At 41.3% G+C, this 26,359-nt stretch overlaps 1 protein-coding gene across 1 annotated transcript; it reads left to right on the top strand.

Annotated features, from left to right (window-relative positions):
* The first annotated feature begins 10,352 nt into the window (after window positions 1-10,352).
* emilin3b (elastin microfibril interfacer 3b) lies at window positions 10,353-26,205 on the top strand. Its single transcript, XM_079358896.1, has 6 exons — window positions 10,353-10,982; window positions 21,097-21,219; window positions 22,172-22,494; window positions 22,598-22,941; window positions 23,062-23,412; window positions 23,848-26,205. Exons 1-6 carry the CDS (start codon window positions 10,798-10,800, stop codon window positions 24,970-24,972), a joined length of 2,451 nt encoding a protein of 816 aa, XP_079215022.1. The 5' UTR covers window positions 10,353-10,797; the 3' UTR covers window positions 24,973-26,205.
* The last annotated feature ends 154 nt before the right edge of the window (window positions 26,206-26,359 follow it).

Here is a 26,359-nt window from a genome sequence, read left to right on the forward strand (position 1 = left end):
CACATCTAATGGAATTTAGCGTTGACAGGGATAGTATCTCGCTTCCAGATGCACATTTGAACAGCCAGGTTCAAGAGAATATCTGGACACACACATTGACAAAAGTAAATACCGCTGCCGTGAAAGAGCGATGATGGACCAAACACGCATCTGCAATTTACCCTTCAAACATAGACATCCCGGCTTCAACTTTGATGGAAAATGTAGATCGTTACTCTTTCACCAGCTTGTGTAAAATGTAGTTGAACCACTGATGTTGCTATTTGTAATGTTGTGACTGGTCCACACTTAATATAGCAATGGCGATATGTCTGGTATAGTAGCTGTTCACCAAGCATTACTGCCACCAGTTTTAGAACTTGTATCTCTTACTATTGCATTGAGAGACCACTAACAATTAAAGTGGGACTCCTTCAGTGTTTAGGAACTTAAAGTAAATAGCTGGGTGTCTGAGTTTTGTTGTTTTTGACATTTTGTTGTTTTTGACATTACAAAGAGCTTTTCGACTGAAGGCTTTTAATACTGAAGTGCATGGAGGAACCAGTTGGCACCAGTCGTTGCTGCGATGGAAAACGTAAAAGCTAATTGTAATTCCCGGAGCTTGGTCTCATTGTAAAGAGTTGTTTTGGACTATGTCTGAGTGTTTCAGAGGGTGGTGACACCGGCACCAATCACAGTTAACGCAGTACAGAATCAGCTTAAAGCAAAAGCCAAGCTTGCGGCTGGTTAACTCCGCTGTTTGGCCTTAAGAATTTAATTCCTCCATTATGATGGAGCGATGAAGGAGAAAGGGACGGGGGAGGGAATAAGGAGAGCGATTACTGTCAGTGTTGCACCGTGTGCATTTGTAAACAGAAGAAAAGAAGTGGCGAAAGAATGAGACCAAACAGGTTTTTCAGCCGATGAGTGATATTTAAGGATATTTGCAGGGAAAGGCAATGATGGCTTTAGTATTGTGAGTTTATGACCCTTTTAAGTGTTGACCTCACATGAACCATTAACAATCCCCTGGTGAGTGTGGGAAAAACACACACGCATTTCAACTTGCACAAAATGGGGCACACACAAACACAAACCTTTACACACACACACACACACACACATACCACACAACGTTGTAAGAGTGATTGGCTGATTCCTGTTGTTTTCCCCACAAGCCAGAGGAAACAGAACAAACACAAGAACACAAGGCTCCTATTGTACAATGCAGGCTCCACTAAAGATAACGTGAGCAGATATCACAGGAAAATAACTAAAACCTGCTTAACATTTATTTTCTTTTAGTCCAATAACCTAATCTAAAGTGATATGCGAGTTCATCGAAGAGAAGCAGTGCTCAGTTTTTCCTACTTCTCATTCCATCCCAAACTATAAAAATATAGAGAGAAAAAAAATGATGACCAAGAGTTCTTCCAGCCCATCACCCACTTAAACCATAGCACACTAAACCCATTGACCCTAAGGGGGCCAAACGCTGTGGAAGCCTGTTTCAAGTCTGTCCAAATAGAATTAATCCTTCCTTTTCATTTGTGTCTGTTTTGCTTTTGTAAATGTTTCAAAGACTGAAAAAAGGTTTAAGACCATGTCTCACATAGATGGAGAAAGTTATGCCCATCCACACACCCTGCAGTGCTATCATAAGTGATATCAGTCTGAGTAGTCAAAGCCTGTTCAGTACATACCAGTGCTGTGGATAACAGAGGACTGAGCACCAATAATATTTAACCACACACTCAAGAATCAAAAATGTGCTTTTCTTGTAACATTTATCTTTATTTAACATGTTCTTGTTTAGAGAGAGGGATTAGATATGAGGCCCAGCTCTCATAAATTAATGTTTTGCTAACATTAAAACCTGTGAATCATTTCATCAGGGATAATAAATAAACTTGTATAAAGTAAGCGGTAAGACCTCCCTTATCAAAAGCCCCTTTCTCACTATTCTACTCTCATATTAGGGACACATCATTGTGTCCTTTTAAGCCATGTTTTAAAAGAGGAAACACACGCAGTTTTCAAATTTCAGGACAGAATAAAATGAAAGAAAAATATGAACAGTGAAGCCTTTCCGGAAACATTGTAGAGGAAATGGGAAAGAAGTCTGTCTTGGTAAGCGTAATCCTTTACTGTTTTCTTTTTTATTTATATACTAAAGAGATTTAACAGGTAGAAGTTGGCTTCACTGTAAGAATGACTCCAGCTGGGCATGTTTGTATTTTGCTCCATAAATCAAATATTAACTCTGGGGTTTGTGCCAATGAACCTATGTTAAATAACCACTAATGACTGTGACTTTGTTGCTGTCAATCATGTTGATGTATTGTCATTGTAAAGGCGCTAAAGAAAAAAGCCTGATACAGTGCATGCCTTGTGCAGCAATAACATAGCATGTTTACCTTCTGCCAACACTGGCTAAGCCTAAATAAAGTGTGTATGTACGGGTCCACGTGTCTTTTTGCCCCCCCCCCTCTGTATGCATGTGCACATGTGCCTGTGATTCTGTTCACCGGCGTGTATGCATGCCCATCACTCAGCCATCAGCGAGGCAAACTTGGAGGATTGCGTCACAGGCAGAGAAAAAGAGCAGCCCTGGCCAGTAAACTAGTCTTTAATTGCTTTGCAACTGAGAACACATTGCTGAGGAAACAAGGGGCTCATTGTGAGTGCGTGTTCATCTTAACGCACCTCATATTTTTCTGCAGACCGCTGACCCCCACCAGCTCCAGCACCAGCATTTACAATAAAACACAAAGCAGACAATTAAAGTACTAAGTGTTTGCATGCATGTTCCCATGTAGATACTGCTAACATGTGTGTCTACACTTCTAGTATATGCTGATGTCACCTAACAGCAGGTCAGGATGCTGTCTGTTTAAGCACTGAGGATTAATGTGAAGTCAGTTTGGTTGCTGGAGGATGAAGTACATTGTGCTGCTGTGTTTCACTCATGATGAGGTATTAAAAATGAGTGAGATTGAAATGTGTGCACATATATGTGTGTATCTCATGATAGATATGGTTTGGGTGGTGGTGGTGGTGGTCTGGTTATAATGTAAACCAGATGTGGAATGGATGCAAAGTTTCGTACCCACTGCAGGGAGAATATGGCCTGTGCGTGCAAGTGTGTATATTGGTGCATGCAGAGCGCCAGCATTGATTACAGATCCAATGTAAGTTTGCGTCGCACCAACCACATTTGGCAGAGCTTGGATACTGTGCTGGCCTGGAATGAGCTCATGCTTCATAGGATTGAAACATAAATCATATAGACTGCTCTCAGAGCTCAGCAATTGGAAAATACTGATATTACTACAGTCATTTAAACGCTGTGTTAAATCAGCTTTGGAATACATGGGGGTTCTGTTTAACCTCTAACCTCCAGGCCCTCATGCTGCTTGTTTCAATTGATGTAGAGGTTTTGATGAAGAAGTAAGCTTGAGATTTATTTCAAAACCACTTTCCCAGAAAGGAAAAAAACATCTGAAATACTCAACTTATGTAATGAATGACCTGAAATTGTTTGCAGAACTTCTGAATTAGTAAAATCTAATCAATCCATCGCTAAGGGCAGGGTACACTGAGTTCATCTCGGTAGCACAGTCACCAGTGGATACCATGATGTAAACACAAGAAGATCTGCTTGCAACCTTTGAAAAAGATGCATACTCTTTTATCTATAAAAGAAAATACTGTTGGAGGACAAAAAAATTGACTCATCTGAGTCAGATACCTCTAACTCCTGAGGACAAAAATAGCATGAATGGATCTGATAAGAAGATGACTTCAGTAAGACAACTCTATTTATATCAAAAATGCAGTCTCTATTAAATGTGGAGTCTGTTCTCTGACCTCATTACCTCCACAAAGCCAGTTCTGTGTGGCCTGAGCATAAGTTGCTGTGTGGCCAATCTTATAGCATCTCCTAAGGAAATGAAATGTATACAGAATTAAAAAGGATTTATTTAAACACAGCAACACGTAAAGCCATGTAGAAACACATTTCAGAGCATTATATTATTAACTCACATTCTCTTCTTATTAAGTCTTAGGTTGGATTGATAACAAATATCTAAATGGATATGTGTCCAAGGGTTGAGTCAGTCGAACCCGCTATGAGAGGTAATACTTTCTGTTTCCACCTAGCGGTTCAGTTTGGTTGGTCTTGGTACGTCACCCAAATTACCAACCTGTACCATCCTACTTTTTGGGACCCTTCTTTTGGGGTGCCAAGTATGTCGATCCAACCCTAAAAGGTGGAGTTACAGTCCGTTGACTGGTCCTGTACATTAGCGGCATAAAAAGACAAACACAACTCTGTCGTGTTTAAATACAGTCAATGGTTTTTTCGCCTGTATTTCTCCTCGTGGCACACAGTCTTCTCTGAAACAAAGCTTGATTACATTTTGTAACAAATAGCTACATGCCAATGCACAGTTCCTCACTCAGAGGTGTGTTAATTGTCCTGATATCAAGCGTCCGTACTGCAAAATACTATGAAGTTATTGATTCTCTCCTTTCGTTTCATTGTTCCGCTCTCATAAAATTAAAAATAAAAAGTCAGTAGCAGTGGTCACAATGCATAGCTAATCAGGAGTGTATTTTTCTCAGGTAGGAAGCTCCTGTCTAGAAAAATGAAGTCAATGTGCAGAGCAAAATCCTGCAGTTCAGTACAGTACAGCCTGGTACAAAAAAATAGGTCTGATTAGTTATTTTCCTCATGGGCACACACTGTACAGGGGGTGAATTTCTCGAAACTGCTGTTTTCACTTTATGAATGATAATTACCACTCATGCAAATCCTTTCACTGCAAATGTCATTGAAAGTGCATGTATGTCAGACAAAGCAAAAGCAAAATGGACACGTTCGAAAAATGGATTCACTCGCGGACACTTTATGACAAACAAATGGTTCTTATCATCAAATTAAGTAGAAAGAAGCAGAGGGTAGGGCGGATGCTCATTTTCTTTCTACCAAAGAATCTGCAGCAGCACATGAAGCAACAATGTTTTTCATTACACGTTGCAGAAGCAGCAGTGGCAGGGCAACCAGTACAAACAATCCGCTTAAGCAACTGGCTCTAATACCAAAGGCTCAGTTTTAACTGAAAGGCATTCTTGTATGCAAGTTATGCAATAATTTAACTATTTGCTTTACTTTAACCACAATTAATTTCTCACATTCCAGGAGAGTATTGCTAAAAAGCTGTAAACAACATGCTGAATCAGTAAAACACATAAAATTATTTTGTCCAGAATGCTGCTGTGACAACTCATGAAGAATGAAATAGAGAATTAGAAAAAAAAACAAACAAGCAAAAGTAAATAAAAGAACGTACCTGTGTCCAGTTTATGTGCTGAAAGCAGAATATCCTTTAAAGAGGAACAAAGATAATGAATGGAAATTTGGATTAATTCAGGATGACCTGAAGAAGCCTTTTGGAGGAGAGGAGACACGTCTTTAGGATCTTTAACCAAGTCCAGTTACTTTTGGATCAAGCTTCAGGTTTACCATGACCTGGATGACGAAGAACCTCCACAGACCAGTTTGGATAAAGTTTGTTTTGCTCCTCATCACACACAGCATTTCTTTTTTTGACAATACAATGTTTTGATGCCATTTATTTTATTGTCAGGACTGCTTTTTTTTAAGTTCTCTTCTCATAGCTGAACCCCAATCAAGAGATAAAGTCACTAAAACACTGCTATTGACCTTACAGTATTGAATTATGCCTTTCACAAAATTATGTGCAAGAATTATAAATGATCAAGTAGCACAATTAGTTCCAGAGTTGGAATCGTGAATCAAGCAATTCAAACAAAGAACCACAGATACAGACAACAACCAGCTTTCTCTTCCTTCCAGGATGAAGCAGGAAGTGTGCAAGTCAAATCTTACACTGAGCCTCTGTTTCAACCGCATTACATCACATTCTCACAGTCAAGATGCTGCTGCAGAAAGTGACTCAAATGGCTCTTCCTCACTCTGTGTACATACTGAAAGGTCTTTCCATTCTGTGGTTGGTGGTGTTACTTTCTAATGAAACGACATGTGCGTCGTCCTTCTAGCTGGGAGATGTAAACATATGAAAATGACAAATGCACAAATGTTTATGTGGACGAACGAGGAGGTGGAGTTGATACTCCAAATAACCCACAGCTTGAACAAAAAAAGAGTCAATTTCAAGAAAATGTCATTTGGCATGATTCCAAGTCGACACAAATAAAAACGAGAAATCCACCATTGTTGTTAGTCCACTTACTCCCGCATGGCTTTTGACTGTAACATTAATGTGCATGTGTCTATGGTCTTTGTTTTCAGTGAAACAACATTTTCCAGTTTACACTGTGACAGAAATGGTGCAGTTTTCAAAAGATACTTTGCATGTAAAATGACCAGAATTGGCCAACAATAATTACGAGTTTGTGTAGTAGTCCATCATGTAACATTGACACAATTAGAAAACACATCTTTCATTGCTTGTACAAAACTATATTCCTCAAGTATGTTCTTGAAAGCCTCTTTCATTTACAGACCACATTTTCTGTGCTCTCCATATGAAATCTAATCATCCCCGAGAACATACAGAATATTCCCTTCTCCCTTTGGTCAGAAACCACCTGTGGGTCTTTAATGCCCGCAGAGTGGAGAGGGAGTGTAATTTATCGCCATCCGTGATGAATTGTTGTGGATGGAGGTCTGATTTTACTGCTGGTGTCACATGTTAACGAGCAGAGTTTATGACATAAGTGATGGAGGGTCACACCACTTGAGAGATTAACATGCCAAGTGGCCTAAATGGAAATTCATTTACTTTCATATGGGTTTGTTTCGGGGTGGTTTGAAATTCAACTTGCAAGATGCGTAAGGAAAATGTTGGTCATAGGAACATCTTATTGTTTTTCTTAGCTTTTCATAGATAGTTGTAATTATTTAGTTTACAAAACAAAAGGGACAAAACTTTCTCTGTCTCACCCTGGGAAATTGGAAATAAATGTCAGCTATTCTCCCTGGCTTTATATCTTCATGTCTTCTGAAGTTTGGGTCACTTCGCAGGTCACTACTGTAAAAAAGCATTGAGTTTCTTTCTCACTGCTAAATAGCTGATTTCACTAAACTGGAATCCATCCAGTTTTTCACTCCTTCTCCCCACTCTGTATGTGTCCTGCTGTTGAAATCTGATAGAAGTGTGTCCTGTGAAATCCCAGGAGGACTCTGATATATACGACAGGTTTAGTTCACACAGAGGTTAGTCCAACTAAACTTATGGACCGGTGTCTTGTTTTGCCAAAGTGTTTTCATTAACTTCTGCAGAACTTGCTGCAGCGACTTGACAGATTGATAGTTCCTATCAGGAGGGAAAAAATGGACAAAGATAGTTTCTCAATTGGAAAAGTGTATAATTTTATAGTTTAAAACCATATTAAGTTAAGGAGATTGCACATTATGTGCTTTATTTTTATGTCTCTCTCACTGTCTTGTATTCAGTATGAAGTTCAAGCACTTAACAGACTCCAGACTTTCAAAGCTGACTTTCAAATCAGATATTGAAAGATCAGAATATGGAATCAGTCAGGAGCAGATAGAGATATATCTGAAACTACTATCAGATGTTAACAGACAGAGTTTTATATTGGCAAGTTTGGCCATTTATACATAAAACACAACGAAACGGAAATAGAACCATTACATATGCACGAGCCAACAAAAACTATTATGGTTAACTAATTGCAAAAATAATTCAAACAAATTGCAATTTTTGGCTTACTTCAAATATTCCATTATAACTGAAAGTTGATTTTTTTTTTCTATTTAATGTTTTGGTTGGATTTTTCCCATCTCCACAAGGCCAGTGTTATTCTGTCTAATGCTCTAAATTATCATAAACTAGCAGAAAGAGATTCCGAGATATCTTTCATTTCTCCATAAACATCTGGACAGTGTGTCTGGGTGGACTTCTTTGAAAGCTCTGCCAGTCATTTCTGTGAAAAATGGTATAGAAGTTCAGCGCTGACTTCCAGAAAAGACAAAGACTTGGAAATGGTTTTCGTTTCACTGTCTCTCTGCTTTTTTGTTTTGTTAATGGAGCAACGGGGTTGGTCTTCAGCAGGAGGTTGAACACTTCAGCAGCTTCACTCATAGATCACAGTAGATTTTGTTAAGATGCAGACCATAGACTCAGACAAAAGTATCTTAAGAACCCTAATCCAGTAATGTTTTGCAGGTTCTTCCAGAGGTTATGCCCTCAAAAAAAGGTATGATTGATTTCCCTGACAGTATCTCTGGGGCTGAGCTAAACATATTTCAATTAAGAGAGACTTAAGAGTTCACAATTCTTTATTTGTACATTTTAGAAAAGATAAATATGCAATGTCTTCAGCGGTTAGACTCATTCATGGTGATTTCCCTCACTCAGAGGGGTAGTGAGGCAGACAGTAGGATACCCTCCTGATGGAGGCTAGACTGGTGGTGAAAGAACAATGCAGGATGGCGATGAGGAGTGGGTTTCTAAGGCTGTATCTGAACTCTGCTGATCTGGAATGGAGGTGACTGGGGCAAAGGAGGAGGGTCACAGCGATCACTTTGACAGCGGCAGGGTAATTGGTTGAGAGAGGTTGTGGCAGAATCCGGTTGGATTATAGACTGGAATAGTAATTATGTATTTTTGTAGGCAAACTCGGAAGTAGTTTAGCCATAGGTTTGAACAAGAATTCGCCTATGGGATTTTTGCATTTGATTTTGGATCATTGCAGGAAGCTACTTTAACTTTAAAATTCACAAGTGGGGGTCTTAGCTAACATAGCTTATCTCGTCTAACATAACGTCAACATCTCTTAAACTTACACACCTTATTTCAGACGTCTAGCCAAAATTCATTCAAAATCCCAATTGACTTTTGGAATTTAGAACCCATGGCGCTAAAATGCTAACTCATTTCCGGGTTTTAAGACTCATTCCTGTGCCAGTCTATTACAGCCTGTGCCTGTAAACACCCGGACGTGTGTCTCTTTGTTTACCTTGAAGTTGTTTTTCTTTCACGCTCACCTGTAAATGAAGGGTAAATACACCAGGGTAAATGGTACGTAATACACACACAGGTGAGAAGGACACAGTAAACCAACTGACCAAACAAAGAGGCCAATTCAGATAGTGGACTCTTCTTTTAAGCCTTTCTCGTAAGATTTTAAAATATCAACCACGATCACAGATGTGTCTTTGTCCAATTGCTGATAACATGAGGACAAGAACTGGAAACATATTGATCCAGCCTGTAACTACTTGGCTAGTGGCTTAATCTGTCAAGAAATTAAACCAGCAAAAAATAGATAAACGAACACAGAGATCATTGCTTGTTGTTGCAGAGGAAGGAATGCTTGTCGTTTTCACCCAAGGACCTGTTTTGGTTTCCATCGCTACAAACAAACTAGCCATAACAGATGTTGGTTTTGCCCAACAGTAAAATAGTAGCAACAACATCAACTGGCTCCCAGAAATAACTACTTCTGGCAAAAAAAAGGATGATGCAATGAAGAAAAAAAATTAATACAACTTCAACACCTGACAAACAATCTCTTCTCTCTAGAGAGGGTTTATTCAGGGTTCAATAAACATGAATTTACACACTGTTCAAAGACTGGGGCTCTCTGGTTATTTAAAGAAACAATTCTGCCTACTTCCCAGTTGAAACTGTCTAAAAACAGAAGAAAGAAACTATGCATGAATTCAACAACTACATGGAAGTGCAGCAGAGATAAGCAGGGGGTCTGGGTGTGGATCGCCACTGAAGCTGTGGCTGGGATTTTTAATGAGTGACCGCGTTGTGGCAAGGAGGAGGTCCATTGTGTCCCAAGCTGCAGCGTCTTAGCTGGCAGCGACCGCAGCCACACACTGGTGTGGCTGCACTTTGATGTACAGCTGCTGCATGAGCAGATGGAGGAAGGAAAAGAGAGAATAGAGAAATAAAAGTGTTGAGGGATTAGAGGGAGAAAAAACTTAGATGGTTGGAGATTTAAGAGAAGGGGAACAACAAGGAGACAACAAACTGAGGCAAAGCAGAAACTACTATTTTATACTTTTTAGTTCTTCAATTATGATTTAAAAACGTTGGTTCTTTTGTTTTATGTCATATTGTTGAGTGTTTTAGAAATAGAGTCAAAAGGAAAAGACCAAACCATGTTAACCTTCACTCCCCCCACTTGTGCAGAGTTGGGGTGGGATATGCAAATCCAGGCCGTCTGTCTGCCTGCCCCTTCAGAGGCAGTAGAGCAGCACGCTGCTGCTTGTACACACCCTCTCAAGCAGAGTGCAGAGGACTCAGATGGTTGAGCGTATACAGTCTGCAGGTCTCACACACACTCTTGCGTGTGTACGTGTGTGTGTGTGTATGGATCTCAAACTTTCCTAGAGACACACTCTTCCCTCCTTCTTTGTCCCCTTCCTCCTTTCCCCTCCTCCTGCACACCTTTGTGTTGTTTTGCTTGCCCCCCTCTTCTTCCTCTCCCCTCCCTCTTCAGACTCACTAGTTCTCCCTCTGCTCTGTCCTGTGTGCTCAGACTGTGGTGAGTGTGTGAACCGGAGGCGTGCAGGGCGAGATGCTGCTGATGCTACAGCTGTTTGGGTTCTATGTCTCCTTCAGGGCCCACTGAGGAAGTCAAGACTGCACGTGAGCAGGGAAGTTTGACGCAACACTCTGAGAAACCTGCAACGACCGCTTTCGAGACTTTTTTCCCCCAAAAAAGTGCAATTTTTAAGACTTTGGATTTAACTGAGCTTTTGAAAAAATAGAGAAAAAAGAAAACATGAGGACCAAGCTGTGGCAACTCTTTGCGTTAGCCTTTCTCTTGGGAATGTTGCTCTCTGTGGTGGACAGTAAAGGAACTTTCTATGGAGGGCCTGTCAACCCTTTCTATGGAAACAGATACAACCTGTATAAGGCTGGACTCAACCCTCACCACTCACCAAACAAGCCCATGACCCGTCACAAGTAAGTGCTTTGATTTTTGGACTTGTCACAGGCACTAATGCACGTTTTATTTCCCCTTCCCATCCTGCAGGGGATTGATCCAAAAAGCATTCCAAGGAGGGCCCACCTCATACTGTATTTCCCCCGAGAAACACATGTCACTTGCAAGTTGCAGAGAAATATGGTTTCAGTTAGGGGCATAGGGTCGGAAACTGATCCCTGAATTGACTTTCTGTTTCTGTCTTACTCACCATCCACTCTTTTCTGCGGTTCACACCTAAAACCATCTGTAGCTGGAGATAAACACTATAGGGCAACAATGACATGCTGCTTTATGAAAACAAAGCTTTCATTATGGTCTTTGTGGTGCTGTAAGGGGAGGTGCTGAGTTGATGACAACAGTATTGATCCCTCACAGGCGCTGGAAGTAAGTGTGTGTGTTTGCATATGTGTGTTTGGGAGGAGTGCTCAATTAGTGGCAGGGCTGACAGCACAGCTGGGGACCTGCTGCCAGAAGGGAGTGGTACAACTAATCTCTGATCAATGTAACACAAATAACAAAGAGGTCTCAAGTGGTTTTGCTTATTGAGAGCTTTTATTTTACAACCAAACTCTCCATGTATCAAAATTCTTGTCAAATGTTGCTGATATTGTTCGGGGAGTCAAACCATAATTGCACAGAGAAATAATGGTCATAAGCTTATATGCATTCTCATTCAAATCCATGAAGCTGTGACATGAAACAGAGACTTGCAGATTTTGCCTGGAAAGAGGTGGCTCAGTGTTTTGCCTGCAGGACTGTTTCCTTTTTTCCCCTCCCTTTCCCCCCATCTTTTTTTGCTCGGCTTCCCCTGAGAGCTGTTATGTCTTTGGACAGCTCCCCAGCTACCTGCTGCTTCGCTCAAACTGCCACAGTGCACCGCTGATCGCCCAGCCCTGCTCAGTCTGCCATGCACCCTCATCTCCAGGGAACAGTCTCTTCAGCACCGCTCGCAGTCAGTCTCCCGCTTTGACCATCCTCCATCCTTTCCCTTTAACGTTATGATCACATGCGTACGCTTCCCAAAAAGTCTTCTAGGATCAAGTCAAAACACGTTTCTTGAAACACGTTCAAATTTGGGGAAATTATCGTACAACGTCTTAACTCATCAACTTCTAAAAAAGTGTTTCATTACTCTTTATTAAACATTTGTCACACACCCCTGCTCCATAAATGTATTCTTAAATAGATAAGCCATCACAACTCACATTTTTTTCATACTTGATATTGACTGACCAACAGCTGCGTAACTTTACCACTCCAAAAGTCATTTTTTAAGGGTTAACAAGCCCTTTAGCATGCCAACTAAACTGAATGTGGCCCATGAGATTACATGTAGGCTTATCAAGCTAAATATACCCACAACAAGCAAACTATGAACAACTTTGGAGTTACTAAGATTTCACTTTAAAACTCTTGCAGTAAACGTGCATCGTTCTTATGTATAATCCCTTCATCCCACATTGCACTACTTTGTTGCCTTTTGTTATGTGCTCTATAATAAACACTTTGCTTTGCCTTGTGATAGAAAGGTGCTGTAAAAATAGACACAACTTTGAAGCATCCTTCCATCTGATTCTTTGCGGTTCTCGTCTCCATGTGGTAGTGGCACATGATAGTAGCATCATCTTACTGCCTATCAGTGATGCCAAAGAGGTTTATTTCTATCCATCCAGGCCATTTAATGCCACACACATCAAGCCTGTATCCAGAGATTAATAGATTAAGCAGATTCTATTCTATTCCAATCTAAGTGATTAGCAGTGACAGATGCTCTTGGTGGTTGCTGCTTGTTTCCCCCCAACAATGTGTCAATGTCCAACTATAGTGTTTATACAAGCACTGCTGACCCGCCTTGGACCCAGTGGGCCCCCAGGCTGTGTCAGTGTCAGAACACCACCACAGATATATGACCGCAGTTGTTGTGGCCTCAGTGCGCAGTGGAAATAGGGACTTAAAAATAAAACACGTGCCATGACGTGTGCATGCATGGGTCTTCATCTATGTTTGTGTGTGTGTTTGTGTATTGTCGTAAAGGATAGCCCATGTGCTTTCACAGTTTGTAAATACCAACTATTTTTCATTGGCCACACATTCTCATGGACAAAGCAGAAGACGTTATGTTTTTTTTTTGTTTTTTTTTGGCGAGATATTTAAAAAAATGCTCAGCTGTCGGTGCACCACAGACTGTTTTTCTTTATGTCGAATTATTAACTGTGTTTTGGCAGCAGCGCCAATGATTTGATTTCACAGTCATTCCTTTCACTCAGTGTGACCACATGCTGCAGAGAGAAAATATATTGGCCTTTAGCCTACAAGTCACTGACTGTGACATCTTAGACAGTTATAATACTGTACCTGTCGCAATTTCATAGAAGGTTTTACTGGACCATGGCTTTAAATCTTTGCAAGAGTAGTTTGGCCAAGAATTTCTAATCACTGTGTTAAGGTCAAAGGCTTTGGCAAGAAGACAATATAATTTTCCAAGGATGTATGATCAAATACAATAATGTTAAGATTTATGACATTACATCTTCATCTTTGATGGCTAAAGAAGATGGCATTCCTATGCATAGGATTTAGCACTGTGACAAACTGCAAAACAACAGGTGTACGATAATCCCGCAGTCTTATAGTCAAACCCTTGCTGAATAAATCAATTAGGGTCCCTGATGATCCCTCATGTCTTCACTGATCAGATTAGAGACATATCCAAGGGTTTTTCCGTGATGTATTGGACAGAGATCAAAGGGGAGAGGTCAGTGAGTTGATAGGTCAGGGGTTGAGGGTTGGTGTTGTAAGTTTGTGTTGGGTGTCCAGTGGAGGACAAGAATGGAGCCAGTCTCCTGCCAAGGGTCACAAAGGCTGGGCAGTAAATTCCCAAGCTTCTTTCTTAGGACAAATAACGTTTTGCTTTCCCCTGGCATAATGTTTCTAACTGGTTATGAACGACTTTGTTTATCCTGATGCCATTTCATGACAAAGACATAAAAGCTTTATCATTGAAGACGTCTCTTAGCTCTTAACAAATTCATTTTGAAGGTCTAAAGTATATGGGAAATGGTGTTGATGGAGGGGTATTGAAAAATAATTATTGCGTAATCAGCTAAGCTGATCAGCAAAAATGACTGTCTTGGTCTAAACTACCGGAGTGAACAACATGAGTAAATGTTCTTGTTTGAGGCTAAATATCTTCCTATTTATGGAACAGGTGCCTGGTCTACATTTAGCTCTCTTGATATTAAACAAGGAATTTTGTTAATTGAAAATAGGTCTTACATTATATACAGTAGTATTTTGTAAAGTGTGTTGCTTTGGGTTTTTTAGAATCCACCTGCAGTGCAACACATAGCTACAGCTGCTCAATTTCCATACATGCATTCAACAAATCAGGCCTAACAAATATAAAAAAAAATTCCAATCTCTTTTTATTTTGAAGTAGAAAAAAAACTGTGCGCTGTTCTCACTCAAAGCAGATTATGTGCTGTACAAATGCCTAAAGACAAGTTGTTGATGTGTGTTTTTCACTACTGGTGGTTTGGTTGCTGACTGTATGAGAAAAAATACAACTACAACTCCATTTTAAGAACATGTGACTGATGTTGATACCACATTTCATCTCCAAAAATGAAATTGAATGAAAATGAAATAATAAAAACAGTTTCCATGAGTGCTTGCTTTTTTGTGTGATGAGGTTTGGAAGTTATGGCCAACATGTTAGCATGCCAAAGCAATATTCTGCCTTTGAGTTAAAATAACCAGCATTGGAAATGAATGTGATCCCTTTCTCCCAGAGCGAGGAGAAAAGGGATCGTCTTTCTTTTAACCCTAATCAGAAACCACGAGAGCAAAATCCATCAACCCTGCACGAGGGCTCATTCAAGACCTGTCAGTTGGCCAGAAAATATGTTTCATTAAAGCATATATATGGAAAGAGATGATCCTTGAGGAGAGTAACTAGCCAGTAGACACGGTTGTTAAAAGTCCTAATAAAGATTGCATGGCTTTCTATCTGACCTGCTGTGGTCATAAATCTGTGAGAGGCACCAGCAGTGGCCCGAGTTCAAACAGTCAAGAACCCTGCAGGTGAGAAAGCGGTTAGTAATGAGGGAGGTGAGCCCTTTAATGCCACAGTGTCATAACAATGGAGGCAAAAGTGACAAGTTAGACGGCCTGGAAAGTCAGGGTCATTGTGAGGCAACACGGAAGGGCTTCATTTGAAAAGCAGAGAGTGGAAAGAAAACAAATAATAGGCTATAGATGCAAGTGCAGCAGCGCTATGCTTAGATAAGTAAACAGAGATTACGTGCACTTTGCAGATTTTGGAGGGGAAAAAAATTAAAGAGGCAGGTTATGAGAAAATGGGAGATTGAAAGGTGAGTTCTTGAGGGTGGAGGTCCTGCAGCAATAATATTTACTGAAAAAAAGCTCCACATGAGAATCTGAAATGGGAATTCCGCTTTCCCCCAGGGAGGCTTTGAAGCGATTTTGGAGCTGTAATGCTATACTGGAAATATTTACAGTGGGTCCAGACCGGCAGTCAAAAAATGACACACTGCAATGACAGAAAGAAGACAATGTTTTGGTGTTAAACTAGGATGTTTGTTAGGAGAGCGTATGATTTCTCTGTCTTAATGAAAGGATACAATGATTGTTACAATATTGATGGATTAATGGTGCAGGGACCGAGTGCTTCGTTTTTGTGCCCCATATACAGTACAGACTCTATAGATTCAAAGCAGGTGGCCTGGGTTTGAGTCCAAGCTTTGGCTCTTTTGTCGCATTTCATTCCCTACTTTCTCTCTCTCTGATTTCTGAATCCACGCTCCTATCTCTCTAATAAAGGCGTAAGGCACACAATTAAGTAATAATCAGCATTTGTCTCTACATCTTTAGATAATTCTGACAAAATTCAGCCTATTTCTGCCAACTTTTTGTAAGTAACACATCTTTCTGTTGTGTTGAGGTCATCACTGAAAACAGCACGAAACACCCAAGATAATTAAAAAACATGTCTCTAGATGATCCACACCCTCAGTAAACCACCCGACCCAACTGACATAACGCATATTTAAATCCATCAGTGTATTTAACTCACTCACCTCCCACCATCACCTGACTATACTGTCTCACTCATCAATATATATTCAGTCTGTACATATACAGTATATATACACAGAATTATCTCAATAATCACTTGTACAGACAAATGCAAAGGTAACATAGATTTCTAAATCGTTTAAACTTTAAAACTAGAGGAGGTCCTGATTATACTTCTTTTAATTTAATATCTATTAAAAAAAATCAACATTAATCCATCTGTGAGCAAGTACTTGTACCTCAAGCAGGACTTGACTCTGCTAAACTTCCCATCAGTCCAAAAGCTATCATGTTTGCCTACTCTGCCTTTTGTTTTTTGTTTTTTTACATCAGACAACGTTGGGAGGAAAGGACAAGGTGTGATTTTCCTCTTAGAAGGGCCAACTCTGATGCTAGGGGAATGTATCTCTTAGGGTAACCTACATTCAGTAAGGCCCAATTTGTGATGAGTGAACATAGGGCCTAATATTAATGGGAGGAAAATTTCAAAAGAAAATGAAAGCCTAGTGCTGAGGGAACACAGGGGTGACCCCTATTTGGCCTTTCTCAAAGCAGAGCAGAGCCAAAATTTTGCTCCACAAAGATGCTAGCATTGCTTCAAACTCGATTTATTATGTAGCCTATACAATGACTTCCACTGACCTCCTTTAGTTTCTTTGGCCAGATGCTTTTTCCTGTCCCAAAGGATAAGTTTGCTCCAGAAGCTGAGAAAGGGTTCACCTGCCCTCAGTCGGCTCGTTTAGAAAAACTTTTTTTTTTATCAATTTATTAGTCCGAGAATAAGGATGCCTCTCATTGGGCATTGGGTGTCTTTTTTATGTGACACCATAATTTCATTTTGCTGTTTTGTGGGGTTTTTTTTGTTGTACATTGTGTGAGTCATAAATATAGTTGACCTGACCTAAGGGACTTCTGGCACTGACTTGGATCCTGTAAGGCCAACCGCCCCCATCTTTCAGCTATGAGTGCTAAAACAAACAGAAGTATTAGTACTGTCTAAAAGCAGTCTCCTCATGCCACATCAAGGACGTGTGAAAATAGCTCTGAGGAGTCTCCTACTCGTGTTCTTTCTTTAGACCACTTTTTCTTTTGATTATTAGGTCATACAGGTTCAGGACTTCACATCTTTTTTTTAATCCCAAAGTGTCAGAATTAGTGATGTCACATTCAGGGTAAATACACCTAAAAGTCAAACAAAAAGACAAAATAAAGTCTCTAACATGCAGCAGCTGGATTAGACATTTACAAGTTATAAAAGACAGCACCTTGTCCTCTCACGTACAATAATTTACACATCATGAGCTCATATTTCTGGCAATGGAGCTGTGTGGTCTCTGCAGATGCCACATAAAAGGGCCATAAGCTACTGTACATCACATGTGTATTAAATGTGCAGCTTGCACACTTTATCACTATCTTAAAAGTAAAAAAAGCCACATTCAGTTGACCTGCATTTACCCTGACTGACACTGCGGCACAGGGGGACAGGATTTATCTCAGCGCTCCACTTTGATTTTCTCAAAGCCAGAACCTCTTCTAATTGTACAACACTGAGGATAAAATATCACTCACAGACCCAAATGACATTGACAGATCTATGCAACCAGACAAAGACCCAGCAAACACTGACAGTTGGGGCCCATTTGGGCCTCACTTGGGCTGGTTGGGCTTTGGGTGGGCATTGGCTTAGAGTGGGCTTCGTTGTTGGGCCCCACATGGGCAGTAGGTGGGCAGTAGATCCTGTCAACACACCCATGCGTAACCCATGTGGGTCAGATATGGGCTGGTGAATGGACCTCATCTGGGCGGCCCAGCTGGGTCCCGGTTAATTTTGTGGGCTCAAGGTGGGCATTACATAGGCCCTAGTTTAGACCCACATGGGCAACCCAGGTTTCTCCCATCTGGGGCCCAAACTAGCTGGGCCCCATGTGGGCTTATTATGGGTCCCTGATGGTACCCATAAGGGTAGTAACCATTATTATTATGGGCAAACACCCTGTCAACACACCCATGCGGGGCCCATGTGGGTCAGATATGTGCTGGTGAATGGGCCCCATCTGGGCGGCCCAGCTGCCCTGGATGGTTGGGCTTTGGGTGGGCATGGGCTTAGAGTGGGTTTCGTTGTTTCGGTCCCCACATTGGCAGTAGGTGGGCAGTACACCCTGTCAACACACCCATGCGGGGCCCATGTGGGTCAGATTGGGCCCCAGATGGGAGAAACCTGGGTTGCCCATGTGGGTCTAAGCTAGGGCCCATGTAATGGCCACCTTTAGCCCATCTGGGCTTGCCCACATGGGGCCACCATGGAACCCCCAGACAGAATTAACCAGGGCCCAGCTGGGCCGCCCAGATGGGGCCAATTCACCAGCCCATATCTGACCCACATGGGCCCCGCATGGGTGTGTTGATAAGGGAGGGGAGCAGGAGGGGAGCGGGAGGGAAACGCCGAAACAGAAACCTAGAGAGTGTTTTTTTTTCTGGCTGTGTACATCTGGATTCCTGCACTTCTCAGACATTGTGTGTGACTCTGAAGGTCAGTGCCCCTCTCCCCCCGCCCCCCTGCAATGTAAACCTGACAAACAAATAGGCGAACATGGTCAGTCTTCACCCTGTTGATAGGAATGTAATGTGAGATAAGTCTCACTCTTACTGTACTGTATACACAGACATACTCATGCACTGAGTCTGCTCTCCATCAGCTGTCAAATTTTTGAGTGCCTGTGGAGGCTTTTCTGATTCTCACATACACAAAAATTAACTCATAAAGATCCTTTGTGCAGACAATACATTTATGAGCTATAGCCAATAAACACTTTTGAGCAGTGATTCCAGAAGTGAGGGCTGGTGTGTTAAAATACTACCTGTGAGAAGATATTTGAAAATCCCAGTATAATTTTTTGATACAAAATTGTTTGTTCCCTAAGAAGCATAACATTCATTATATCAAAGTTGAATAATAAAAGGTTTTTGTAGGTCACAGAATGTTGTTAAATTTGAAATCGGCTTTGGTGTTCTTTAATGGATTGGTTGCTTCAGAGGTTTTTAAGATGATGAATATAATCCAATCACTAGGGCGCTGAAATTCTCTAGTTTACAGGATTATCAGTTTACTCCAACATTTTCTATTCCTATCACCATGTGAATGTTATCTTGAAAAATATTGATCTGTACTGCTAAAACAAAAGAAAGGGTGTAATTCATTGTGTTGCCAAAGACTTTGTGTGTTCTGTACGCAGCAGATGAGAGCTGAGGGAGTGACAAGTGTTACCAGAAGAGCCTGCAGCTACTAAATTGCCAGGGTTTTAAAATGTTAAAAAAAGCTCTCATCTTACCACATCACTACAAGATATAACCACCATTTCCTTAACAACGCCTGACCTGGCAGCAGGTTGTCAGGCTGGTATGAAAGGAGCTCTGTCATTCCGACTCCTGGCCTTTTCCTTCCACCGCTATTTAACATATGTCAACACTGGGAGAGTGGTGACACACACACATACAGACACACATAAAAGCTGTCAATGATTTAAAGGGAGCAACAGTAGAGCAGCGGTTTCTCACAGACTCTGACAGGCCGTCCTGCCTGTTAGTTCTCTGAACCTGTTAACTTGGCACGTTGACTCTGCTTGGCCCTTGTGTCCCTCCCTGCTCCTTCAGACACTTGTATTTGTCCCGAAACAGCTGTGGTGCAACATTAAGTACCACATGTGTTGCTAAATGCTCCCTTCTGAAAGAAAGAAATGCTTCACATGTGAGCCTAAAGCGCGCAGATCCTCGTTTCCTGTGTTGCACGGGGGCCTGGGGAACATTTAGCAGTTGCTGTAGCTGCACTGGCCATGAAGTGAGAGATGGTCTAGCTCCAACATGATGCAACAAATGCTCAAAGTAGTTATTAAAGTTGAGTTATTATGTGTGGGGTTCTGGACATCAGAGTAGGTCTGACATTGAAACCTGTCTCAGTTATATAACTTGTGTCTTTAACGATTTTAAGTTCATGTTTTATTTGTGAATATATGAATGTGTTAAGTGTGAAGGAAGACAGAACGCAATCCCCAGAAACATCCTCTGACGTCAAACTGGCAGAGGAATTCATTAGATTGTTGGTAAATGTCATTAAACAGGGAAATAGCAAACAGACCAAAATATTACATTTGAATACATACACGTCAGATAGAGGAAAAAATGATCAATCAAGTAAAGATTTAAGGAAGGCTTTGTATTAGATCTTATTTAAAGGACATATTTGGCAGATACAAATGATGTCATCACCCAGCTGAAGGTGGAGTCGCAGCAGTGCTTCAAACAGAAATATCAGGGGGAGGATTAAATGTTTTATTTATGACATGTGTGCTTAAAGTGATAGATTATTGTTTTTGAGAGAAGATATTGACCATCCTCCTTTAAAAAGTAAATAAGAGTGTTTCATCCACCGTACAGGGCACGATAATATCAGTACTTCATGGTTGACCAAGCTTGACTAAGAAGTTACTTTGTTACGAAGTGACAACTATTTGTACTTTTGATTCTATAGGACACCTTTAGAAATGTCACTTGAGGTCATGGTTGTGTTTATCAAAAGCTTTATGTAGTACACTACACCATGAGTTCCCAACCTGGGGTTGTCAAAATTAGATTATCTTAAATTGAGTTAAGTTATGTTAAAACAACTGGGTCATGTATAAAGGTCTTTTGGTGTAAACAGATGTGTATGCATATTATGATAGCATTTCAATCAATGAAAACTACTAACATTAATAATGATTTTTAAAGCAAAGTATAACTTTTTTGTGGGTCATGGGAGGGCTCAGTGTTTCTTGGATACAAGTACAGTAGGGGGAGTTCTGAGGGGGAAAAAATTGGGAACCCCTGCTCTACGCTATAACATGTTTATCTGGACAGTCTGAATGAAGGGCTTTGTCATCTTTAATGGGATTGGTCTTGTTGATTAATCATTGGTGTAACCTGTTAAACTGTCATGTCATCCTTCTGTTTCCACAGAAACCACTGTGCCTATGTAGTGCAGAAGAACATCACGTGCACGATGCAGGACGGAGTGTCTACTTTTGTGAAGGCTGAGTACACTACTAAGTGCATCTGGGGTCAGAAATGTCCTGTTGTTTTGTAAGTTATTCAAACACATAACACTATAAAATTCATAATCCAGACTACATTTTACAAACATTTGACAGATTAATCTAAATACAAAGAAGCATGAATTGTATCTCAGTGGACGCAAGCTATGGAACAGGGAGACTATATCAATACTGCCCTCAAGTGTTCATATAAGGTACTGTCCATATTATGATGTGGCGCTCCACAGCTGCATGCACAGCTGTGTTTATGGTCAAGGCTCCTCTAAGGACCAACCACACTGGAGGGAAAAAAGTGTTAATTCAGCTCTAATAAAAAAGCATCACATAGTTTTAAATCACCTTGGCTACTGTAAAAACCATTTTCTCTCTCTGGCTGTACAGAAAGCAAAAAATAAAAAATATTCTGTTCTTGCCTCCTGTCTGCCTTGGAGAAAAGGTTAAAGTGACAAAACAGAAAGGTAACAGAAAAAGGTATTACAGACAATCTGAAGTAGTTTTTGTAGTGCTTAACCTTGTTTTAATTCATGTGAAAGGGTATGGATTTGCTTCAGAAAGCTCCTACAAAGGCAACATTAAAGAAGGGGATTTTCTTTTCAAATAAATTAGTTTTTGTGTGTTTGTCAGAGAAAGAGAAAAATAGAAAGTGAGATTTACAATCAAAAGAAAACTCAGCTTTAACAAGATCAAACTGATTTTGGGGGCTGACTGATTCAATCTTCTCATGCCACATTTATACGTTACATTTATCTTAATCTCCTAATCTCCCTCTAATCCATGTGTAATCCCATCAAAAACAACTTCATCCCTTTATCTCTGCTCAGTGCCTCCCATCCTCCTAGCCTCTACCCTGTCTCTGTGCTCTTAATTTGTAAATACAAATGCAGCACTACTGATGGTACTTTTTGAACTGCACTTGCTGACACACTTTTAACACATTACACAACCTCAGATGGTAACCATCGCTTTTATGTTTTATCCAGGTACAGGACGTTCTATAAACCAAAGTACAAGGTAGGGTATAAAACAGTGACTGAGCTGGAGTGGCGGTGTTGTCCAGGCTACTCCGGAGAAAACTGCCATGATGGACCCACGTCTCTGCCTGATGTCATGGTGCCACCTTTCAAGGGCCAGGGTTTGCCCCATCGCCCAGGAATAAAGGGCTTCCCCCATGGGCCCAAACCCCCTTTGGACCATAAACCGGGGGGAGGCCAGCTGGAGCCTGGTAGACCATTCCCCAGTGTGCCCGACCAAAGACCAATACCCACAGGACAACTGCCTGCTGGGAATGGAAAACCAAACTATGGTAAGAACAAACCAATTGATTTAAAGCTTTGGAGATTAGGACTTTCTCTGCATGTTTTTGTACACTTTAGTGTTTCCTTTCTTTTTGGTCCTCAAAAATACAGGGAACAAGTTTGGGATTTCAGGAGTTACCGGAGAACGTTTGGACCGCATGGAGGACGATCTACGCCGCCTCACCCTGGGGCTAGACACTCTCAATGGCGTGGTTGCTGGCCTCGAGGAGCGACTACGCACATCTCTCCGAGAAGACACCAACAAAATCCTGGTGTCCTTGATACCCAATGGTCCTCGAGTGCCTGACTCAGTAGGAGTTGGTGTGATTCCAGCTGACACTCCAGATGTACTTGAAGGAGGAGAAAGGCTAATTGGTTTAGGAGACTTAGCAGGAAGAGTTACAGAAGTGAGTGACGAGCTGCGAGCCAAAACTCACATTTTAGAGGAGATTCAGGTACTTGACCACAATGCATGTACAAAGATATGTTCATATTGTGTCTGTACCGCTCAGTCTAGCCTTGTCCTTAATATAAATGTTAAATTTTTTCTTCCTCTTCTGTGTACGTTACTTCAGGGGATGGTGCTGGGACATGATGGTCAGCTGAAAAAGCTGTTTGACGGAGCAAGAGGCAGACCTATCCCTGGACCTGGCTCCACCTTTCCTGCAAGTGAATTTGTGGATGCTAAGATTGCTGGCATACAGGCGGAAATCCTGGATGGCTTTGAGCGTCGCTTGACTGGACTGAAGAATCATTGTGACTCTAAGATCGGGGAAGTGCAAAGACAATGCCACAGGGAGCACATGGACGGCCAGGAACATATGCAACAGTCTTTGGATGGAAAAGAGACTGGGCTGAGAGAGGAGTTGGGCTCTTTACAGGCCCAGATCCAGGGCCTAACTCTCACTGAGAGTTGTTGTGAAGAGGTAGGGTATACATGGGATTGTTCCATGATCTGCACTTAATCCCTAACGTATCAAACTTCCTTTAACGAATGTAGCCTACTAGGTTACAGTGTGACGCAAAATCATTAAGAACTTTATGACGAAAGGAGATAGTTTGACATGTCGGGCAGTGGTGAGTTTAATTACAAGAATATTGTTCTGATTCTTCTAAGAATCAAACACATTCAGTACACCTTTACTTCTGGACAGAGCTATATGCAAGCTGTTTACCACTGTTTCCAGTCTATTAGCTAAACACAGCAATGCCTACAAAAAAAACAGCTTCGACTTAATGTTTATGGAACTGACATGAAAGTGGTATCAACTTTCTTATCGACGATTGAGTCCACGATTGAGTGTGTTTCCTAAACAATTCTGGAAAATCCATTAAACTAATATTCTCATTGTTAATTGCAGGTGAAGAGTCTTTCCCTTCGAGTTCTGCTGCTGGAGGAGTCAGTGAAAGGTCTGACAGAATCTCAGAGACAGCTCCAGGCGGCCCTCACCGACCAGAGCATACATGTGGAGACTCGCCTGGTGGACATAGAGAGCCGCTTTAATGTCACAGAGGGGGGAGCTGATGGAGTGGCTGGGCTCCCTGGTGGTCTGGATGGCTTCAAGACCATGCTGGAGGACAAGCTGAAGACCCTGGAGGAGAGAGTGTTTGTGGCAGTGGAGGAGCTGAGTAATGCCACTGCTCCAGCTCTCTTGGAGGGTCAGGTGGTCCCTGCGCTGGAGACGGAGATCGAGTCTGTGAGGAGGAGAGTGGAAGGAGACCTCGGTGGCATTCAGAAACAATTAATAGATCTGGAGCTCCTCTGCACCTCTTCCTGTTCACCCTCCACCCCGTCAGCAGGGGGCATCAGTGTCCCTGAAGATGATGAGGACTGTGAGAAAATGGAGAAGAAGGTGACTGACAGATTGGACTCTCATTCTAAACAGCTGACTAGCTTAAACAAAACCTTAAACAACCTGCTGTTCCATATCGCCCGAGAGGACGCAGAGGGCTCCGTCCAGGGAGAGATCACCCTGCTAAAGGTCAACATCAACTCTGTGAACCGCACCCTGAAGGGCCTCAAGGACTCCATAAGCTTCATTGCGAGTGAAGTGGGCAATGCTAACTCTACCTGGGAGCAGAGAGAAAACGAGCTTGTCAACCAGGTGCATGGAATTACCAAACTGGTTGGACACCAAACCTCCCTCCTGGGCGCTGGAGAGAGGCGGCTGGCCCAGCTAAAAGTTGAGCTAGTGGCTCTAAAGAGAAGACTATCTGGGGAGCTGCATGGCTGTAAGAGTACAGCCATAGAAGTCCAGAAGGAGGTGAAGGACGTTGACAGCAGGGTGAGCCAGGTGGAGGGCCAGTGTAGTAGCCTGGGGGAGCTGGCAGAGCACCTGGAGAGGATCAGGGCGGAGCTTGAAAGACACTCAGACTCCTACCTTGCTGAGGTGAATGGCACCCTCGCTGCCCATACAGAACAGCTAGCCGAGCTGAAAGGAGAGGTCAAAGACTGCGCAGGAAAGGGAGCAGCCAACCAAAAATGAGACCAGTAGCGTCTGAGCTACAGATTTTTTTTAACAAAGAGACAAACAAGTGCTTCTCATTAGACTCATGTGACTTCCTTTGTTTCTCTCCTGTCTCTTTCAAATCCCATCAGCACAGATGCAAACTAACCGAACCGGTGAAATTCATTTCCCATAAGCTTCCTACCCCAGTGCCTCCAGATGTCCTGGGTATTTAGTTCATACGAGAGAGAAAGAGAGAGAGAGAGAGAGAGAGAGAGAGAGAGAGAGAGAGAGAGAGATAAAAGCAGAATACAAAGACATACCTATGTTTGTATAGCTGGGCAATATTTTCCCATAAGGTTTTTTTTTCCTGGAGGGCATTTTTTTTCTCTGATCATGAGTGTTATGTTCTGACATTTTACCCTGTTTTAACTTATATGAAGTGACTGCATTGCTAGTATGTTAGATTGTTTGTATTAGAGCAATGATAACAAAACGAAGTGGATGATATGGGACTATTGCGCTGCTACGGGTTTCTACTGACAAGCACACTTGACATCCCTTTGTGTGGACACTTGTCTGATTTTTTTTTTTTTTTTAAATATACTGTACTCATCTCGGTGCTATTTACATTTTGTAAACTTCAGTGTTAAACATGTTTAAATATGATATGTATTTTTCCTTTGATAGCTGTGTTTTTTTCCTGCTGCATTGCTCCAGGTTGCAGAGTAATTCCCAAAGTTGCCATCAGGGGACAGTAACAGCACATTATATGGAACATTGAATGAAAAGAAATCATAACCAGAACATTTCAAGGTGGAGGTGTCTTTTAGGCACTCATTTGGACATCTAGGCCATCTTTCAAAATGCTGGTCAGGAGTTTAATCTGGAAAGGAACCTTCATAGGATTTGATTAAATACATGTTACCTCTTTTGGGGGATTTTTTTTTACTGCAGCTTAGGTGCTTTGTTATTGAGGAGTTAATTACAATGTTATTAGGGTCCTTGTTTATTGTTGGATGGTAAGCAATCACATGTAATTTGCTTTTTTCCCTCTTTTTTAAATGAATGAATGATAAAAGCTCTCTGGCCTTAATCCATTGAAAGTGTGACCACAAATACACACAAAAAACAAGACACTGCTCTGTATGAAGCTTAAAAAAAATCTAATAATTTATCAAGTTTTACAATCATGCCAAATTGACTATAAATGTATAAACATATGAATCACCAAAACAAACACATTTTGCTTGCAATAAAGAGAGAAAAGTATTACCAGCCTTATCGCATAGGACTACTGTAAGAGCAGAAACAAGGGTGTGTCTACTATTGCATCAACCATTGCCTTTTTTCATTGAGTCATTCTTTTTGTATCATACATTGAGTGCACCAAATATGTTTTGTGTGACCCTTCTGTACATAAATA

This window comes from Symphodus melops, assembly GCF_947650265.1.
Source record: "Symphodus melops genome assembly, chromosome: 13".
NCBI classification, from domain to species: domain Eukaryota; kingdom Metazoa; phylum Chordata; class Actinopteri; order Labriformes; family Labridae; genus Symphodus; species Symphodus melops.